This window comes from Hyposmocoma kahamanoa, unplaced genomic scaffold (assembly GCF_003589595.1).
Source record: "Hyposmocoma kahamanoa isolate Upper Pololo Valley unplaced genomic scaffold, ASM358959v1 92, whole genome shotgun sequence".
NCBI classification, from domain to species: domain Eukaryota; kingdom Metazoa; phylum Arthropoda; class Insecta; order Lepidoptera; family Cosmopterigidae; genus Hyposmocoma; species Hyposmocoma kahamanoa.
In genome coordinates, this window is record NW_020654748.1 from 8,987,155 (window position 1) to 9,006,617 (window position 19,463).

General features: G+C 32.7%; 2 protein-coding genes across 2 annotated transcripts in view; both read right to left on the reverse strand.

Moving 5' to 3' along the window:
* Nucleotides 1-823: 823 nt before the first annotated feature.
* LOC113236851 (RPII140-upstream gene protein) lies at nt 824-6,990 on the reverse strand. The gene is made up of 6 exons (XM_026473055.1): nt 6,750-6,990; nt 6,313-6,478; nt 4,600-4,688; nt 3,861-3,994; nt 2,330-2,438; nt 824-1,229 (listed from the first exon to the last, which is right to left on the reverse strand). Exons 1-6 carry the CDS (start codon nt 6,896-6,898, stop codon nt 1,112-1,114), a joined length of 765 nt encoding a protein of 254 aa, XP_026328840.1. The 5' UTR covers nt 6,899-6,990; the 3' UTR covers nt 824-1,111.
* Nucleotides 6,991-14,316: 7,326 nt separating this feature from the next.
* LOC113236437 (polypyrimidine tract-binding protein 1) overlaps nt 14,317-19,463 on the reverse strand; it is a 387,949-nt gene continuing 382,802 nt past the window's right edge. Inside the window, exons 10-14 of the mRNA XM_026472499.1 lie at nt 18,448-18,595; nt 17,596-17,710; nt 17,237-17,338; nt 17,073-17,150; nt 14,317-16,615 (exon numbers count right to left, since the gene is read on the reverse strand). Of these exons, the coding sequence (XP_026328284.1) occupies nt 16,483-16,615; nt 17,073-17,150; nt 17,237-17,338; nt 17,596-17,710; nt 18,448-18,595 (576 nt within the window). The 3' untranslated portion in view covers nt 14,317-16,482. The remainder of the gene's footprint in view (nt 16,616-17,072; nt 17,151-17,236; nt 17,339-17,595; nt 17,711-18,447; nt 18,596-19,463) is intronic.

The following is a 19,463-nucleotide window of genomic DNA, read 5'->3' on the forward strand; positions in this document are numbered from 1 at the left end:
TTGACAGCTGATACAGTGCTACCTACTCAATTTGATAAGTTTTAGTGTAGAGTGAGAAACTTTATAAAAGAAGTCTAACCGAACATATATTTATAATAGCTCCACATTTTGTTTGTTGTGAAATGTTTACTTCATAAGTAATTTACTTCTATTATAAGAAAGTATTATGTAAATACAAAGGTACTATCTGTGTAATGTGGTTTATTCTATTTTATGGAAACCCGTAATTTTGATCACGACTTCACGTGGACCCCCGAAAACGTCTAAAGGACTCCCCAATTTTTTTCGCTGGCATGGACTTTTGTGGGTAAGAGTGAACCCCGGGGGAACTGTGGAAATTTTTCCGGTAATATACTTCGAAGACTCATAATTATTCTACGTTTAGATATATCTCTTGAAGTTTTATTTAGCGTGAATTTTACCATAAAAATTGTATAGCTAAATGTAAGTTACAGAAAAATGAAATTTTAAATTATTGGCCAACAGCGAAATAAAGAAAGGTAAAAAAAATCTCTATAACGGCTCCATCATTTTAGTTCAGTATCTTCAACTTTTAACAGGTGTCTTTTTTGACAACGGTCCAATGTGAATAAATACAGGAAAAGTATTCGGAAAATTATTTATTTTCCTGAAAGATAATTTTTTTTTCCAAATGAAATTTTCTATAACCCAATACTACTCGGGGTCGGTATAGACTAATTTGGGAATCACTGCTTTATATTAATGTAATGTTCAACGTTTTAGCAAGTACTGTTACTAAAAATAATCACTTGTATACAAGTAACGTTTGAAAAAAAAAAACAATGAGATAAAAATAAAATATTAGTATGAGAACGTCAACTGACGTCATTTATCTTCATTGTACGGAAACATTGTATTAAAATACTTTATAATAAATAATACAGCTGACATACTTCATTTAAATAAAACAAATTTTCGCCACACCGATTCAAGTAATCGGTGGCAGCGGCGCACATGTCTACTCCTCATTATAGAAAACTTGCAATTAGAATCGATGCAGTGCCGAAACATACTGACAAATGGAGTCCAATCCTTATACAATGTAGTCCTCAGCATCCTAAGAAAATTACTTAACCCATGCATATCTAGTTCACATTTGATCAAGTGGTTTTTCACCTCGTTCATTTACAATTTCTTTGTGATGCTTCAACAGTGGATCGTTTAATTCTTTACATGCTTTCTCTGTAGCTTGTCTCATTTGTTCTTCTCTGTAAAAAAATGCCAATTATTACTGTGTTTACTTGTACTTTATCAACATACTGACTAACGTACGTTTCCTCGAAATATTGATTTTTTTAATAATACCAAGTGACGGGACGAACAAGTCGCCCAAGCGCCACGCCTATCCATAACAGTTGCAGTGCCATTCAGAGCTTTAAATCGCAAAGATCTTATAGGCACTGCCACTGAGCCCGTTACCCTGAGACATAAGTTGACAAGTCCCATATGCCCATAATTTCACCAGCACTCTTACCCTTGTAAACCGGAACACAGTAATGCTCACATTACTGCTTGGCGGCAGAAATAGGTAAGGTCGCAGTACTTACCTTAGACGAACTCTTTCACAAGGAGCTCTACTGCTACTAAAATTATACTTTGTTGCTTTTAAAGAGTAGTGATATAAATCAAAATAGTTTATTTATTTACACAGCACTACTCAGAATTTGCAATTTTATTGTGATACCGAATTTTCCATTGGTTGAAATAATCACGTGACAACATTGGGACGTCATACGAGTCGTCAGCTTTGTGTGCCAGATACGCCTCACCTTTTTTTTCGACTGTTTTTTTGAAATAGGCTACTATTCTATAAAACCATCGATAATAAAAGAGATAGTGTACCAAGGTGGTTTAACTTAATAGACAAGGGAACAACTACAACATTTTTATTTGTTATGTTTTATTCTGATTTGCAATCAAATTAATTACATACATGACAATATCATCGTTAATTTGTGACATTCCTGATTGTTAGGCTTATCACATGACATGTAAGCTGGCTATTGGGATAACAAGTTACGGAACATTTCAAACATTTTTAGTTTTTGCGAAAAATATACGTTGTAACTCCAAATGTTACATTGGCGACGTTCGCCATAATTTTTATATTATTTTTACAAACTTGACGCTGGCGAAATCCTAAAAAGGGCACCGCCAACAAGCAAAAGAAGTTTTTGAGAAAACAATCTTTTTTGTTCATAATGAAAAACCTTAAATAAAATGTCATTGTGTGCTATAAGACTCATAAGTGTAATCTTACCGGGTTTTTTCTAATTAGTACTATAAATAAAATACAAACGGGCCTTACCTAGCTGATTTAATTGAATATAGTGCTCTTCTAATATCGTCCATTGTTACACCAGTTATTTTTAATACTCCTAATATTGCCAGTCCACCCAAAGTACTTAATATGGCACCTGAAACAAAAAGAATAGACACTGATTTAAATCAATATGAGAGTGTTTATGAGCGTTGTAAATTCGAAAGACCAATGACATGATTTAAATACGACGTGCAATAGAAAATTTATATTGACCTATCGTATAGTTCGAATCATAAAATATGACACTTACAGATTACTTTCTTAATTTGTGTAAACTGCCCCTGTGGCCGAACGGTTACCATGCCAGACTGCCACGCATAGGTCCTGGGTTTGATTCCCAGGCCGGGAGAAATACGTGGATGGCCTAAATTTATGTCTCTCGTGAATTTGGGATAAATTCATGGTTGTTTATGGGTGTGTCCATGGCGCCCACGAGATAGGGTTTCCCTAGTGCGGGGCTGAGTGTATTGCGTTTAAAAAAAACATCCAATTTGTTCCTCAATGTTACCATTTGGTAGTCCCTATTTTTAACCCCTGACGCAAAGAGAGGGAAGTTATAAGTATGAAACCTTTTGTGTGCGGTCTATCTGTGCAAAAGCAGATTTTTTTAAAGGAAGGCTAACTTAATTAGGATGGTTCCTTACCCTTACCCTTCAAAATCGGAACACAGTAATGCTGACATTACCGCTTGGCGGCAGAAGTAGGTAAGGTGGCAGTACTACCCTGGATGGACTCCTTCATGTGGAGCTCTATGGGTGCTTAAAAATTTTGTATACTATCTAAATCCGATGACACTACAACAATGTCGTAATCTTGATCTAATGCTCCTCAAGCACTTACAGCAAAAATATCGTGTTTGTAACTATTGAATTGTAACTCTCGATGAGTAATTGACTTACAGATCTGCACTCCTTGTCATAAATTAATGTGACTCGCCATTTTTATCAAAATGATATACATATCTTGGATCAGCAAAACTTTCTCATAATCTTTTTAAAATCCTTTTTAGTTTAATTACCTAATTAGTTTTCAGTTGTATTCATAAGCAAAATCAGCACAATTGGCATTATGTTACTAACAAAAAGAAACTAAGTGTGTCAATATCTCGAAAGTTAGCGAAATGCAAATGCTTAACTTATAACAAAGAGAATAGAAAAGGTGACTAGGGTCTTATGATAGACCAGAAAGTCCACCTAAACAACAATAACAAACAATAACTAAACTTTATTGAAGGTAGACCCACCAAGTTCGAACTCATTGGATTGGTCTCAACAAGAAGTAGGTAGAGATACAGTGAAAAGGAACTCTTTTTCTTGTTATGTTATTATACTTTAGCTTTTATTGCTCCTACGAATATGAACTATCTATACGAATATGAACTATCTGTCAGTGAAATTTGTTTTTTGTTTTTTGCTTCTTTATCTATAGTATATTTAGCCTTTTGGCGTAGGCTTCCTCCAAATAAATATTTCATTTTTATAATTAGTGTATGTAAGGTTAACACGTATGTACATACCAAGAGCAGCTCCAACAAAAGTAGCAGCAAGGCCCAAGTTTACTTTATACAAAGCTCCAGTAATTGTTCCAGCAGCTATATACTCTATTAGTGATGTATTACCATTGTACACAGACAATGTTGTTGTTATTGTACTGAAAGTAGGTATAATTTTAACATTTAAAAATGTTGGCATTAACACATTTTACAAAATATGGGTCTGTAAAAGCCAAATAACACAGACAATAAAATATATTGTGCTCATAGTAACCATAATGACCTAAATTAGGTAGATAGCCTTCTCATGTTCTGCAGAGTATGTAATAATATTATTGCTGCCTAGAGGCAGAGCTTTACTTGTGATCATCTATCAGCAGTGAGATGATCACAAGCAAATAGGCAAGATAGCACTCATTTCCATACTATCTAGGGCCAATAACAATAGTAGCTAACTATGATATATTAGATGCAAAAAGACATCCAACTCAAATTGTAATCTGATCCAATAATGATCAAAAAAGAAAACACATTTTGCTATTTATGGAGAAAAAACTAACTTTTGGTTTACTATATAAAATTGTAAAAAGAAAAATGTTCTAATTATCACAGTTTTCTGAGACTACAGTGACCACACGGTGTCAACAACCAGTTGAAAGCATAACACATTGGACATAAAATTGCTACCACTTTATAGTATATTCTTAAATTACTAAATGTATTATTGCTATGACAGGAGGTAATATACATTTAAAGTACTTACGTGAAAATACCAGTAAATATACCAAGTCTCCACCCCCATTGGTATGCACCTTTGCAAAAAGCTACTGTGACGTAATCTTGTAACTTTTTCTGGAATTTTAATTTAATACAAAACATGAATATAAATGGCAAATTTTGTTAAGGAGTGTTACTAACAGTATTCCTCAAGAATCCTAATTAGAATTTTAAACAAAATTGAAAGGTCGAACAAATCAAATTACCTTAGGTAAGGCTTTGTTGACATGGTATTATACTGAACATATACATGACATGTTAATATTGCAAAAAAAAGGTACATATCTTCACCTTACTTTCACAAACTCGTATTTTAAAAAACAAAGTAACTGGACTGCAAAAAATTCATTGTATATACATATTTGCAGTATGATTTCACATCAAATTTCCTTCATATTCACACACTGGCTTTTACCTATTCTTAAAGAAATTTAAAATAAATAGAAATTCTTGCCATCTCTTGAATAATCACACTATAAGATAAGTGTGTGAAAAAGTAAGGTGTTGATATGTTTATGAAATACTCACTAGACTTGTCAAGCAAACCGTATGACCTTTATTCGGATTCAGATATATTCGGATTGTTGTAGTGCCATAGTATTACACCATGTCTTTCACACAGTGCAATGTCTGAACTAAACTTGTATTCATATTTGGCAAACTCGATTCTCGAAACATTTTAAAAGTTCTTAAACTATTTATGGATGTCTAAAAGTAATTGAAAAACATTTTACTCATCACTTTTAAGATTTACACACAATTTTTCCAATGTGTTTGTGGACACTGCTATTCAATTTATGGGATGAACCCAATAACTTCTGTTACAATGACAGTGACACTATAAACGTCTTTAAAAATTTTACAAAAAGGGTGATTGCCGTATGAATCCTGCAGCTATTCGCCTTTTAGACTAATGAAAATGTTTAATGTGAAGATCCTATTGTTTATCCATTTCAAATCGAATTCTATAAATAAAAATGCGCATTTCAAAATAACGTCTCTCTCGAAGCGCAGAGAACTTTTAGATATGGTTTTCCTATATAAGATTGTTCGCTATAAAGTTGACTGTCCACAATTGCTTGGTAATTTAAATTTTAAGATTCCTGCCAGACTTCCGAGATCTCATGTAAGGCTTTTTCACCCGCCTCGTCGTAGAACGGTACTGGGTTGTAACTCCCCTGTAGCTCGCATGTCTAATCTATATAATGACTGTTCCAAACATATTTATATATTTATTGACTCGCGGCTAGGTTTTAGAAACAATATTCTTACTTTTCTTGGTTCGATCAGATAACATGGTTGAGTATTTGTTGCGTTTTGTATTCTGCTTAAAAAAATATATATATCTTTTTAAGTTAGTTTCTTGGTCTTAAAATTGTTAAAACTGTTTTTGTTATTTTTTGTTTCCTCTTCTTTTTCCTTTTAATTTATACACACATGTTTATTTTTGCTTGAGGTGCTCGCCTATAAATGGTTACGCAATTAGATTAGTTTGTGAAATGTATTACTTACTCTTGAATTATTGTAGTAACTGTTGGTGTGCCTAATAAATAAATAAATAAATAAATAAAGTGCAGTACTAACCCAACCTAACTGTATTCTGGATAAAACTATTAATATCTTCAACTATTTCAGAGTATGAAACTTTCCTGTTATTTTATGTTCTTCCATATTAAAAAACTAATAAAATTCACACTACCTGTGCCTGTCTGGTGGACGTAAAAATAGTAGCTTGATTATTCTCTATGAAGTAAACATAGGCATTTCTTGAATGCACAAATCCTCCAAAGCATGCTCCTATGACGGAAGCACCTAGAGTTGATTGAATCACTGTATGTAATTCTATAGATACTTCATCCATTTCACTAAAACAATAAAAAATAATTATAAGTCAAAACTTATTCAGGCCAGCCGTGCTATTCAGACTTGAGTGGCAGCAATCAAAAACATTTGGACACAAACCAATAAAATTGGAGAATTCATTTGGGACCGCCTTTATTGCATGAAAATCTTTGATGTTCACAACACATCAAATACAAAATGGCTTAAACACATATCATTTTTTTTTCTCAGATCAGTATGTTAAAATGAGTGCAGTAAAACATTTTGTAGGTTATTTTGGCAAACTATACTTACTTCAAAGTATACATATTCTTGATCCTTTCCCAACCTGTTTCTGGTGGTTTCGCCGCTTGAGTATTGATTAAATTGTAATCATTTTCATTTCTGTCCCTAAATAATGGAATTATGAAGGCAGGTCTACATCTTGCTAAACATCGTAACATTGTGATTACGAGTGTTATGTAGTCAGCACTACAATTATATTAACAAAACATAACAAATATATAAGAGATGTAACCTATTTAATGTGGAAAATCGTAATAAAACTAATTAATCACTTGAGATCAGAAATAATTTCAAGAAAATTGACAGATCAGCTGTTGCCATCTTTTTTTTAATATAATGGCACTAGCTAGACTGCATTGTGCCAAAGTCAAAGTAAAAGGTTAGGAAACAGATGCGGAAGGAAAACCAAAAGAGAAATGAAAAATTGTCAAGAGAACTTTAATTGGAAGGAATAAGGAATTAATGTGTATAGGGGATTTAAGGGACATTAAGATTTAAAATAAATACATACAAAATAAACTACACAAAGTATATAAATACCGAATAAATCTTTATTACGGGTTAATAATAACAAAATGAATGTTAAATAAAATTAAAATAATTCAAAATAGGATAAGCGTTGATTTTGATTTAATTAAATCTAGATAATAAAAAATTTTAAATATTGTGTTTATTAGCAAAAGATTAATTTATAAAATTTAATTTTTTGTGGCTATCTTTGGGTAAGATTTGTAGAAGTCTATCGGCTGAAATGATGATGATTATGGAAGGATAGGAACAGAATAAAATATCTATTTATTATCTTATAAATAGCATTGTTCCCTGGTGGACGATTCCATTTGTTTTATATATTTATATAAAAACAAATGGAAAAAAAATACTTTTCACGTGTTTTTATTATCAAAATAAATTCGTTTTCCTTTGACATTGTAATCTTCGATTGGAACTACACGATATATTCAGACAAAGATATTAATCAGAAACATAAAACAATTAAGTTTCCTCGATAGATAAAAATCACGAAATGACCTCTAATTTTCACATTTTTTCGATTTATCCTCGAAGTGCTACAGGTTATTAGGAAAAAAATTAGATAATTAATTATATTTATGCATGATCGACATTGACTTACAAATAAAGATGATCGACAACTGTCACTACGGATTTTTTTAAATCCCTTTAGTTTTAGAGATATTCCGCTAAAACGAATTTAGTACTTTTAACGCGCAAAATTCAACATCTGTCGCATGTCACGCGAACTTCAAGCATATATTTGTTTCACAAATTTGGGCGCAGACAACGTCAAAACTTTTTTGGCATGAGAACTCTTAAACACCGTCAATGCAAATGTCGCGCAATTTTTTAAAAAAGTTCTCATAGGTTGCGCGACAGATTTCAAACGCCGAACGAACGTAACTTGGGTATCAAAGTGTCGTTTTTATTTTGACTTTCAATTATTTTGTGAAATCTATTTTAAAGTGGAATAGGATAGTGATATTGTGCTTTAATCTCGAACTAAAATACCCGTATCGGCCCGTTTTAAGGAATCCCGGGTCAATCCAAGCACGCCGCCTCAAATTGCGTATCCTCTTTGTGGCGGCATATTTACAGAAACATAATTAAACGAAGACATGGCTCAAAGGATTTGTATCCAAGCCAAAATTATTAATAAAAAAAAACTTCGGTATAAGACTTATAGGATGTATAGGATGGAAAAAATAAAGGAAGTATAAGTTCATTGAAATTAAATTAATCAGAAACTAATCTTATTTCTGATGCATTTTTTGTAACCTGAAACCATGGATTATGATCGATTGTTACCTTAGACTATGAACATTTTTTTCCATCCTCTAAGGGTCGTATTCTAGAACTACTCAATGCTCAAGTCAGGACTTGACTATGATTCAAAGCACCAGAAATCATACTCAAGTCCTTGCCATTAAGGTCGTATTTCCAGTGCTTGAAATCATATTCAAATCTGCTCAAATCCTGACTTGAGCATTGAGTAGAGTTCTGGAATACGATAAGAGTCGTATTCTAGAACTCTACTCAATGCTCAAGTCAGGATTGCACTGGAAACACAAGTACTGGAAATACGACCCTAATGGCAGGGACTTGAGTATGATTTCGAGTGCTTTAAACCATACTCAAATCCTGACTTGAGCATTGAGTAGAGTTCTAGAATATGGCCCTAAGGGTCGTATTCCAGATCTCTACTCAATGCTCAAGTCAGGATCTGAATATGATTTCAAGCACTGGAAATACGACGCTAATTGAAGGGACTTGAGTATGATTTCGAGTGCTTTAAACCATACTCAAATCCTAACTTGAGCAGTGAGTAGAGTTCTAGAATACGACCCTAGATTATTACAGACCTTGCTATCCGTTCCGTTTTATGCATTTGAAGTTTCATAACATTTTTTTAGCTAATGATTTTCTAATATTGCTCATTAAATTAATATCTTATCATAATACCATTTTAATAATTGTTCATTTTATGTTTATTATTATATGTATTTATATTGCGAATGAATTCATGTGTTCTCCAACTAGTTGTTGATTGGTTGCATCTTTACTCTATAATGAAATAACTGATAATCTATGGCTGTATGCCATTGACTTACAAATGTATGCTTTTATTTTTTTCCATCCTCTAAGCTTCCATCCTCTAAGCTCTAAGCTGTGAAATTGACGCCAAGTGTAAGATTTTTTAAACTTTTCAAAAATTCATCGCTTAAGGGCGAGTATTAAACGACAATTATTTAGTAGTATTTTTAAATTTTCAACCGTCTTCCTTTGTTCGACTGACAACGCGGTTGTCAATCATGCAAAACATGCAGTACCATATAATAATAACTTGTAAAAATTACTGCAGTAAAATGTAAAAACAGGATTTTATATCATACTTTCACTAAACAAATATGTTGTGTTATCATAGTTCTCATCTTAGAATAATAACGCATAGAAACCTAGCCCGCACACGCTAAGTGAGGCAAATTGAAGCGCGCCAAAAGGGCCTACACGAACGGGCGGGCCTTCAGTGCTCAAGGTCAACTTGCACCGCGAACAGCTCAAGAATTTTAGCTAAAAATGACGAAATGTGCGGTAAATGAGGGTAAAAATACGTCAGACAAACATAAAATAGATACTAACGTCACATTCCATAAGGAAGTAATGCGTTTCAACTTGTACTTTTATATAAATATTCACTAAAACTGAAAATTAACCTACTACTAAATCTAGCCTGCATGAATTCGATTTTTGCCTCACTTGTGACAGTTCGTTTGATATGAAATTATCATTCTATGCGTTATTATTCTAAGGTTCTCATTTAAAAATGTTATTTTGTGCAGTTTTACAGTATTTAATTTATATATTTATATGAATCGTAAATATAAATTACAAATGCACACAAAATAATCAAATAGCTAACTGTCCTTTTTCTTCACATTGCATGCTCAAAAGATGGAAAGAGACACAGTACGTCAATACCAAGTATGTATAAACTTCTTGGTCATTTTCAATTGTTCGAACCACAATCGATTAAAACAAAGAAACTATAGAGTCGCTTTGATTTCAATCTTATTTTTAAAATGACTTTTTTATTAGACGTTAGCAATAACTAACAAAATATTGTTGTACTGGTTCATAGAGCTATTGTTTAGTACGTCCATGTACTGGTTGTACGGCTTGGGATTATCTATCAGAAGCCAGAAAATACATTTGCTCGAAATAACGTTAGCTTGAATTTTCATAATGTCAAATGCATTTTTTAAGGAAGACTACAAAACAAAAGTTAATTTTATCTTTGTGAAAAGCATCAAAATTACTCGAAAGCGTAACGATTTTATTATAACTCGGTTTTCGGTATTGCGAATATTTCAGTTTACATTTAGTTAGAATACGGTACATTTCTTATAGTACACGCTAATTTTCATATTTGTAGTATATTTGTATGTATGTAAGTACCTAACTCTTTATTATGTCTTTAAGTGAATTTGTACAAAATTCGACATAATATAAATAAAAATTAAGTAATATTTACGAGGCTACTCCATTACTCTTGTGTTCAAGTAATTTTCAGTCGAAGCTAAATATGGTGCATTTTGTTAAGTTTCCAGTAGAAGCTGAATATGGTGTTTTTGAGCCCTTGCTAGCAAAATTAGGCAGTACTGACTGCAACGACGTTACAAAATTAAATTTTAATGTTAAATTAAATGTTTTAGTTTTATAAATTTCGTTACATGTTTTTTTTCGTGGTTTTTATGTTAGACCCAAAGTGTACTTTGATACATACTGAAAATTGTTTAGACCCTACGTCCATTCAACATACAACGGTTTTCTTTTTTAGTTTGTTAATTTCGAGAACGTTACTATTATTCTTAAAAATATAGGGATTAGGTTCAGAATTGAAACTAAAATACGATTTTCAACTATATTTATTATAAAATGACAAAGAATAAATCTAGAGTTCAATAGGGTAGTCACTTGTGTATGTAGGTATAGTAATAATGTGTATTTTAAATCACTTAACTGTATGATAGTTCTGTGCAACCGACAATCGGTGCCGTAGATTAAAATTGTCACAAACCATCATCAAAATATATTTTATTTGAAATTCAAATGCCCGTTAAAGCTTGGAATTTTTTTCAACAGTCTGGAAGATAAGTCGAGTCGAGAGGAAAATATCAAGATCCCTGTTTATTTTGTCCCAATGATTTGGTCTTTGGCATATTGAATCAATATTATTCTAAGTTATTGACATGTTCAAATTGTTTCAGAGAACCTGTTACTATAAGTAGCAAATGAAGGAACACGATATACATTGAAAACATAAGATAGTATTCCGTTAGACGAACGTCTGTTTACATCTATTTAACTATTTTTAACTTACACACAACCCTTTAATTTGCACACCATAAATTTAATCTGAAACAACTAAAACTGTAATATAGAACAGGAAAGAACAAAGGTAGGTAATTATAATACTCTAGGTAGACTTTAGGTATTATCTAGAGAGCGACTACTGAAATTAGGTAGGATATTTTTAACTATAGTAAATCTTAGAGTAATGATTATGTTAATCTTTACTATATATAATATTATAGTTCCTATAATTTTAATTTGTAATTATTAACACGTCATGTATAATATTTACATCCGCAGGTTAATAATTAAATACGAGAACTAACTGCCACTTTATAGGTTTTTAGATAGAATAATTAAGTCTTAAGATACTGTTACAACGGTCTGAACATATGTAAGCTATGTATATATTGATTTCTAGGCGTAACTATTTGCTTATCTTCTATCTCATATACGAACTGAACTTGTTAAAGTTGTCATGAATTCTAAATTGCAGCCTATTAATTGGCAGTTAGACAATAATTTCTCTAATTTCAACGTTTCAAATATGGAATGACTCAGTTCTTTCCACGCAGTAGGAATAAGGGACGTGGCACGGACACAAACACTGCCCCCGGCGTTCGCCAGGAGCGGTGATAAAATTTATTCACATTATACCCTGTGCGTAATATATTCCATTTGATAATATATTAACATATCATTGGCAATATTTTAAAGTCCCTTACTCCTTTTACAAAATTCAATAAAATTTTCGATTTGTCTAAATTCACATGCAAGTCCGAGGCTCAATTAAACGAAAGAGAGAGAGAGACATTCACAAGATTTTAGAAGCGTAGACAATTTTAAACATGGTACAGTATAGATATACGCATCAGGATAGTTAAAACCTATAAGTACAAGTATGTCTAGAGTACCAATAGTGTACAAACGTACATCTTTTCATTATATTGATCCCCTTTAAAATTTATAGTTGTATTTACAAATATTTAAATCTCTTTGAGTGTTACCAAAATAATTTGTTATTGACTTCAAAAGAAGGGTAGGCAACGTCAATATTATCTTAAATAAAAAAGTATGAAATAAAGTAAAATATATGATGGGAATTCAGAAATAGGAAAATATGAAAAATAAAATTAATATGCAATCTTCAAATCGCCGCACCGTCGTCGTACTTTAGACAATTGATTAAGGAAAAATGAGGAAAGAAACGGGATGGAAAAAAATAAAGAAAAAAGCTCTCAATGATAATAATAGTTTAATTATGAAATTAAAAATAAGAATGAAATTAACCACACAAAAGACTTAATTTTAAAAATAAGAGAAATAGAAACGACGACACCTTAAATTACACTGAAACAAAATGAAAGTTAAAGTTGCCACAAGACGGCCAATTCAACGGAATTTCGAGGACTTGAAATGTTTATAATACATGCGCCTTAGCCAAATTTCTATTTATTGATATGTTGGCCTTTATTCATATTATCATTATGAGACACTACATACTGAGTACAGCTAATGTAATAAGAGATGTATATGAAGCGCAATAAAATTATCTACAAGCCAGATGATATGCAAAAGATATGTTTTTGATACAGAACATAAGAGCGTACACGTTAAGAGTGGAAACAATTGTTTAGTACCGATGACAGTATCATTAACGCGAAAGTGACTGAATAAATGAAAACATTCGAAACAACTCTCACATCTATTTTCAACGCATAACTTTAACTAACAAATTGAAACAATGTTCACTTACAATGAATAAAATTGCGTATATTGCGCTTAATAAAACTCTCTAATATAATTTAACTGTAACATTTCCATCAACTTTTTAATAAATGTTAAGATTAATTCAATTACCATTTACCTAAAATAATGTGTATTGACTTTAAATTTGGCATCTCGTTCTAAACACTGATCTATTTTTTTTTAATAATATTATCGTATTATCTAAATATTTAAAATACTTCTCTAAACACATAAATCCCTAAAATTATCTAGTCAATACCAATGTTACTGAGAAAATTTTAGGCCTGAAAACGCTACACACACTTTAATCGATCTCTACAATTGAGCACAAGCAAACGATTACGGTACGTACGATCTCTAACAATGGAGCAAAAAATTAACTTTAAAAAAAACATTGATGTGTGTAGCGTTCTACTCGGAATACAGTGGATATGTAATCTCCTTTTTATGTGATTTTGTTTTAATACATAATAATAATAATTATATTTAAAAATTACAAATGCGATTATCGCCGATCTCTCCCCAGGCAGCCCCACAAGTCGTTCTACTTGTCATATCATTTCAATACCCAGGCACAGAATCCTGCACCGTATAGAAAAACATTTTCAAAAACGTGCAAAATATCACCACACCCTGGTCACCTAACATTATCTAAACAAAATAACTACTTTTACGTTCTTACCGTAGATAGGTACTGATTAATACAATTTGTATGATTAAATTTTTCTATTAATCTTACATCGTAATGACAATCTAATTTTTTTCAGTTTTTAATCATCTTACTAAGCTCTATTTTTTATTCCTTATTAACGATACGTGATGTATATTATACATTTTATATAAGTGTAAATATGCGTTTTATAATGACTGCACAATGCTTTCTAAAATAAAAGTTCAAAAATTTATTTTTGTGACAATAAAGAGGGATATGTTTAAAATAATTGGATTGATAAGAGTACTGCGGCCTTGAAACCTTCCACAATGGCAATAGATCTTCGCGGGTGTCGAATATTTGGGCCGTGGATATTTTGCCATATGCGCCCGTTCAGTTGTTCAGCTTGTCTAAATTTAAAAAGAACCTCCATGCTAAAGGTTCGTATTGTACAAATAATTCGCGGCCAAAACCGACAGTGGCATCGCCAAGAGTAGGTACAATTTCCTCACAATATTCTGCGACTTTCATATGCATTGGCAATCGGCAATATTGAATTCTTAACTTGTCATAATTCAGGTATCTGTTTCACGCATGCTTTGCCTAATCACAAAAACTGGACGTGTAACTGAACACTTAACACTGGTCCTCACATTTAGAGCGTATCTCACTTGCGCTTCACTCTATGACCAATCTCGTTACAATAAATAACATTTTATTAACTCTTTACAAAATCATTCCTTACCAGAGTTTCGTTATTTGAGAAAATAATTAGATTTCCATAACATAAAATCACTTAATCCACATAATTAATCTCTTTTGCATTGGACTAGACGCATTTTAATAAATTTAAGAAGGCAAAGATGTGTGAAAACCAATCGAGGACTTAGTAAAGTGCGAGAAATACAAATCATTGAAGTTGGAGTTTGTTTATATACAAAATTAATAATTATCGAAGGAGAGCTATTTAACTAAAATACTGTTTATAGTGAAGTTATTGTGACCTAGTGTAAATACTGCTGATTAAATATGTTATAGTGCGTAATCAGATCTCGCTAATACTTTTTAGACCGCGCCGTGTTAACTCGGCGTCGGTGCACCAATATCTTAGTTAATATATTGAAAATTATTCTAAAAAAATACGTTATCGCATATTGGTCACACCGCGCCTTAATGTGCTCCCCATCCAAAGGCAAATAAATAATTATTTTACTACTATAACGGCTTAGTGAAACTAATGCACGAGCATTTATTGTATGTTGGTGCTATAAATAACATAAATTAACATCGAAATAAATGCATCATGTCACTATTATGTCCCTGAACATAACGTTTATATAGTGATATATCAACTAGATGCTTAGCATTAAGAGTCGTGATTACACTAACTAATCCAAGACCTATGATTGTTACAAAGAACAGAAGATTCTCCTATCAACGAAACGATATGGAAGCATCAATAAGACCGTAGTATAGAGACCGGGCTCGACCGGTGATGAACGAACAGTTATGTTTATATTATTAAAATTATTCCCTATACAACTAATATTGCACACACATACACATTCTAAACATAACATTTCAGTAATAATATAGAGTAAGGATAATGTGTATGCGTACAAAACTATATTTTACTTATAAAGAAATACAATAATAATAAATTGTGCATATTAAAATAGAGCATAAAATATATTTATAAAATATAATGTTAAGAGTAATAACTGCAAATTATATGTGACAAAGAAATACTTCTCAACAATGTGCTATAGCTGCATTTAATTAAATTTTAAGGTGGTGTTAAAATAGACTGCCACTCAAACAACCATAATGGAAGCAATGTTTCACATTGCATAAAGGTACGTACACAAATTAATTGCCAAATGAAAATAAATCTAGCGCAATCTAATTGCAGAATACCATTCTGATATTTTGAATAAGTATTACATATGGAAATCATTCAATAGTATAAAATCACTGGAAATAATTATAGTTCTTTTTATAAAAATAAAATTATGACATTAAAAATATGGAATGAATATCACACAAAATAGTAAATCCTCTCTGATGGTGCGTGCAAATGAGGAAATCCAAGAGGTCCAAAGATAAAATAATCGTAAAGCATTTAGCTGCCATTCGCAAGTGATGACGACAATCTTAGATGTACGGTAACAGTAAACGTACGTATTTTAATAAGAAAATAGAGTAGCACTTAATCTCTAGACTGATCCGAGTAAGCGTAATACAGATTATATCTTAAATTTCAGTCGAGTGAAATTCTCGATTTGTATGAGAGGTAAGGTGGCAGTCGCAATTGCGGTAGCGAGTCTTTAACGTGCCTCGTTTTTTTTAAAATATAATTTAACTAATGTGCACGTCAGTGAAGTCAAAGATTTAGTGAGGCGTAGACTCGATGTCCGCGTCGAGAGAAGTCGCGACTGGTAATTGTGTGATATTCTGAAGACTTGGTGGGGCCATTTAGATACTCGACTTGGAGAAGGACACTCTGAGGTGGTTGGACTCGGACAACTGGTAATTGTGCATTTTGATGAGGGCCGCCACCGCGTCGTCGATGGATGGCAGTTGCACCAGCGCCATTTTGCGGTCCTTTCTGAAATCGCAGATAATTACGTCGTAAGTTGGTGCTCTAACAATCGTTCATAACCAAATTATCCCCTAACCAAATTTCATACATCTCATTTTTTTAAATTATACCTAGTGAAGGGACGAACTAGTCATGCGTCTGGTTTTAAGGGACACGCCTGTCTATAGTAATTCCAGTGCTACTCTGAACTTAACTTTAAATCGCAAAGAAATTCTTTGGGCACTGCCATTGCGCCCGTCACCCTAAGGCTGTAATGTCACCAGCACCCTTAGCATTCAAAACCGAAACGCATAATGCTCACATTACATAATGCTTAATTTATGTTACTTCTAGTGTTTATAATGTATTTTTAAACAACAAATGAATTAAATTAATAATATTTGTTTACACTACCCCAAAAAAAAAAAACAAAATGTATGTTCAAATCGAAATAAAAATCGCTTAAAACAAATTTTAAACTTACGGGAAGAACTTGAATGCCTTGATTGTGAATCCCCTCTTTGTAAACGCTTCCTTGATATCATCCTCAGACACGGTGGCTCTGTATAGAGAAAGATAATTTTAAGTAACGACACTTTCAAATGGGCCAAAAACGTGAATACTTATAAAACCTTTTCATAGACTTACGGAATGTTGGACAGGTGAAGCGTGGCGCTTGGTGGGTAAATGTTCTGGTAGTTTTTGCTGCCGGGCTTCTTGAATCTATGCAGTGGGCTCTGGGAGTAGTCCCTGGAATTAATTTTATAAAAGTCGTAGTCGTTTTATAGGGAATAAATCCAAGAGAGCGAACCTTGTGCGAAGAGCGACACATTATGGGATTTATTGTAGGTAGTAGATTTATAGAGTTTTTATAGAGTTCAGAGAGTATATTTAGCCCTTTGCTATTCAGCTATTGACTTGGTTGTTTTGTGTTGTGTTTGTGTTGGTTAGTATTGCTTTTAAAAAGTGGGTATATATATGGGCTAAGATATGGAAGATTTTTTTACCTGGTGAGACCAGCGTCTGGCTGTCCTTCTTTCGGCAGTTGCACTGTCTGATGCTTGCTGAGCATCACACGCATGGCTTTACCGAACACGCGGAGCTTGTCCATGTGAGTCATGGCTATGGACAAAATAAGGTTTTTCAATTTGCTTAATTTATAATAGATAAAATATGTGGGTATTGCTTCAGTTGCGAATTTGCAGTCTTGACCGCCCTAGGCCCCAGGCCATGTAGTCAGTACCTGTCGCCCCTTTCTCAGCGCTCGTGTACCTACTGGTAGATATATCTATATTTTATAAATAAAATGTACGAAAATGATTTAGGAAGATTATTGTTATACGATGCGGTGCAATGCAGCCCGAGATAATGTGCGTGAGCCTTTAAAATATGTAGGTACTTTGAGTTATTTCTTATTATTATCAGTGAATTTTTTGCCACGATTGGCCGCCCTAGGCCCGGGCCTAGGGTGGTCTTAGGGCAAATCCGCCACTGTATTACTTTGTTGCTTAATTCTTAGTAGGTTATTTCGTTGTTTTTCAACGTTAATATTAGATGGTCACTTTACAAATCTCAAATTAATTCTTCTCACAAATTGTTACTGTTCTTAGTAGGTACGCTAGTTCGTTTTGTTCTTTGATAAAATTCATATTAAGTATCAAGTGGAAAAACCTTTCAAGCCTTTATATACTAAACATAATATTTCACACGAGTTACACCTACGGGTTAATAATTAGTGGGTACGGCGTACAGGAAATGTAAATAGGAAGCTTACAAGGTACTCTTAATCCTAAACAAATACTCCGCCTAAAGACGATTCGACCCCTATTCATTCAACGATAGGGTTTATGGTCGCTTACCTAGATGAGCCTGATGTGGTTCCGCCATCTGAATAAGAGCTGAATCCTTCTTATTGTAGAGGATCTTCACCCGTTGCACATCCCCATACACGCCTATAGCAGAAACACGTGTTACAATCCGAGCCATATAATAATTACTAGTGTTATTCTAATAATATTTGTCTATATATAATACAGCGGTCTCAATTGTGTTCAATACTGTAAGTTTATTTATAGAAGCATTTCATTTATTCTGATGTTGTACGTCGAATAATTAATAATTCTGAGTGTAATTAATAAAACCAATGCGTTGAGCGCAATGAAACAGACCGTGATTTTAAAGCGGCAGCTACTTTACAGAATATAGTAGTGAATTTTCTCATTAAATTTTATTTGAAGAGGATTCACGTGAAAGGCTTTTCAGTGAAGTTGAAATGTTATTACGAAGCGTATATCCGATTATATAAACAACAAAATTGAGACGGCCAGAAATATCTAATGAATATCCTACAGACAGCTAACTAATTGTAAGTTACTACGTTTAATAGTCAGTTTAATTTTTAACAGTGGTAAATAATACTTTTGCTTGTAATACATAATAATGTCATGAAACGGGACAGTTGGAAAAATGATACAAGAAGAAAACAACTCCAAGCTCTAAATTGGTCACGGTAAGCTTCGATTAATGTTCAGCGGTTGACAGCCAAACGATGCCTAGTATCATATCGGCTGTTTCAAAGCATAAATGGAACTACAAATAAAACAATATGTAACTCATTGCTTTTTGTACCCCTGCGGATACACCACATTGATTATTATAAAAATGTACGTATAATAATTGATATTAACCATGTTAAGAACGATGCAAAATATACCACATTGGTTCACATAAGTCTAACTGGCATGAAACTGACAGACAGAGAAATAAAATAAAAACAAAGACAACACTGGGTAGACATTCTAACTTAGCTACGACTAGGTGTCTGAAACACAAATTGTCATACGAGTTAATAAAGCAGATTCGATAGAGTTATGAA

Coding starts and splice junctions, on each gene's coding strand:
- LOC113236851 (XM_026473055.1), bottom strand. CDS start 6,898: ATGTTACGATGTTTAGCAAGATGTAGACCTGCCTTCATAATTCCATTA. Junction 6,479..6,749: donor AAGAATATGTATACTTTGAA/GTAAGTATAGTT, acceptor TTATTGTTTTAG/TGAAATGGATGAAGTATCTA. Junction 3,995..4,599: donor ATATTTACTGGTATTTTCAC/GTAAGTACTTTA, acceptor ACCTACTTTCAG/TACAATAACAACAACATTGT.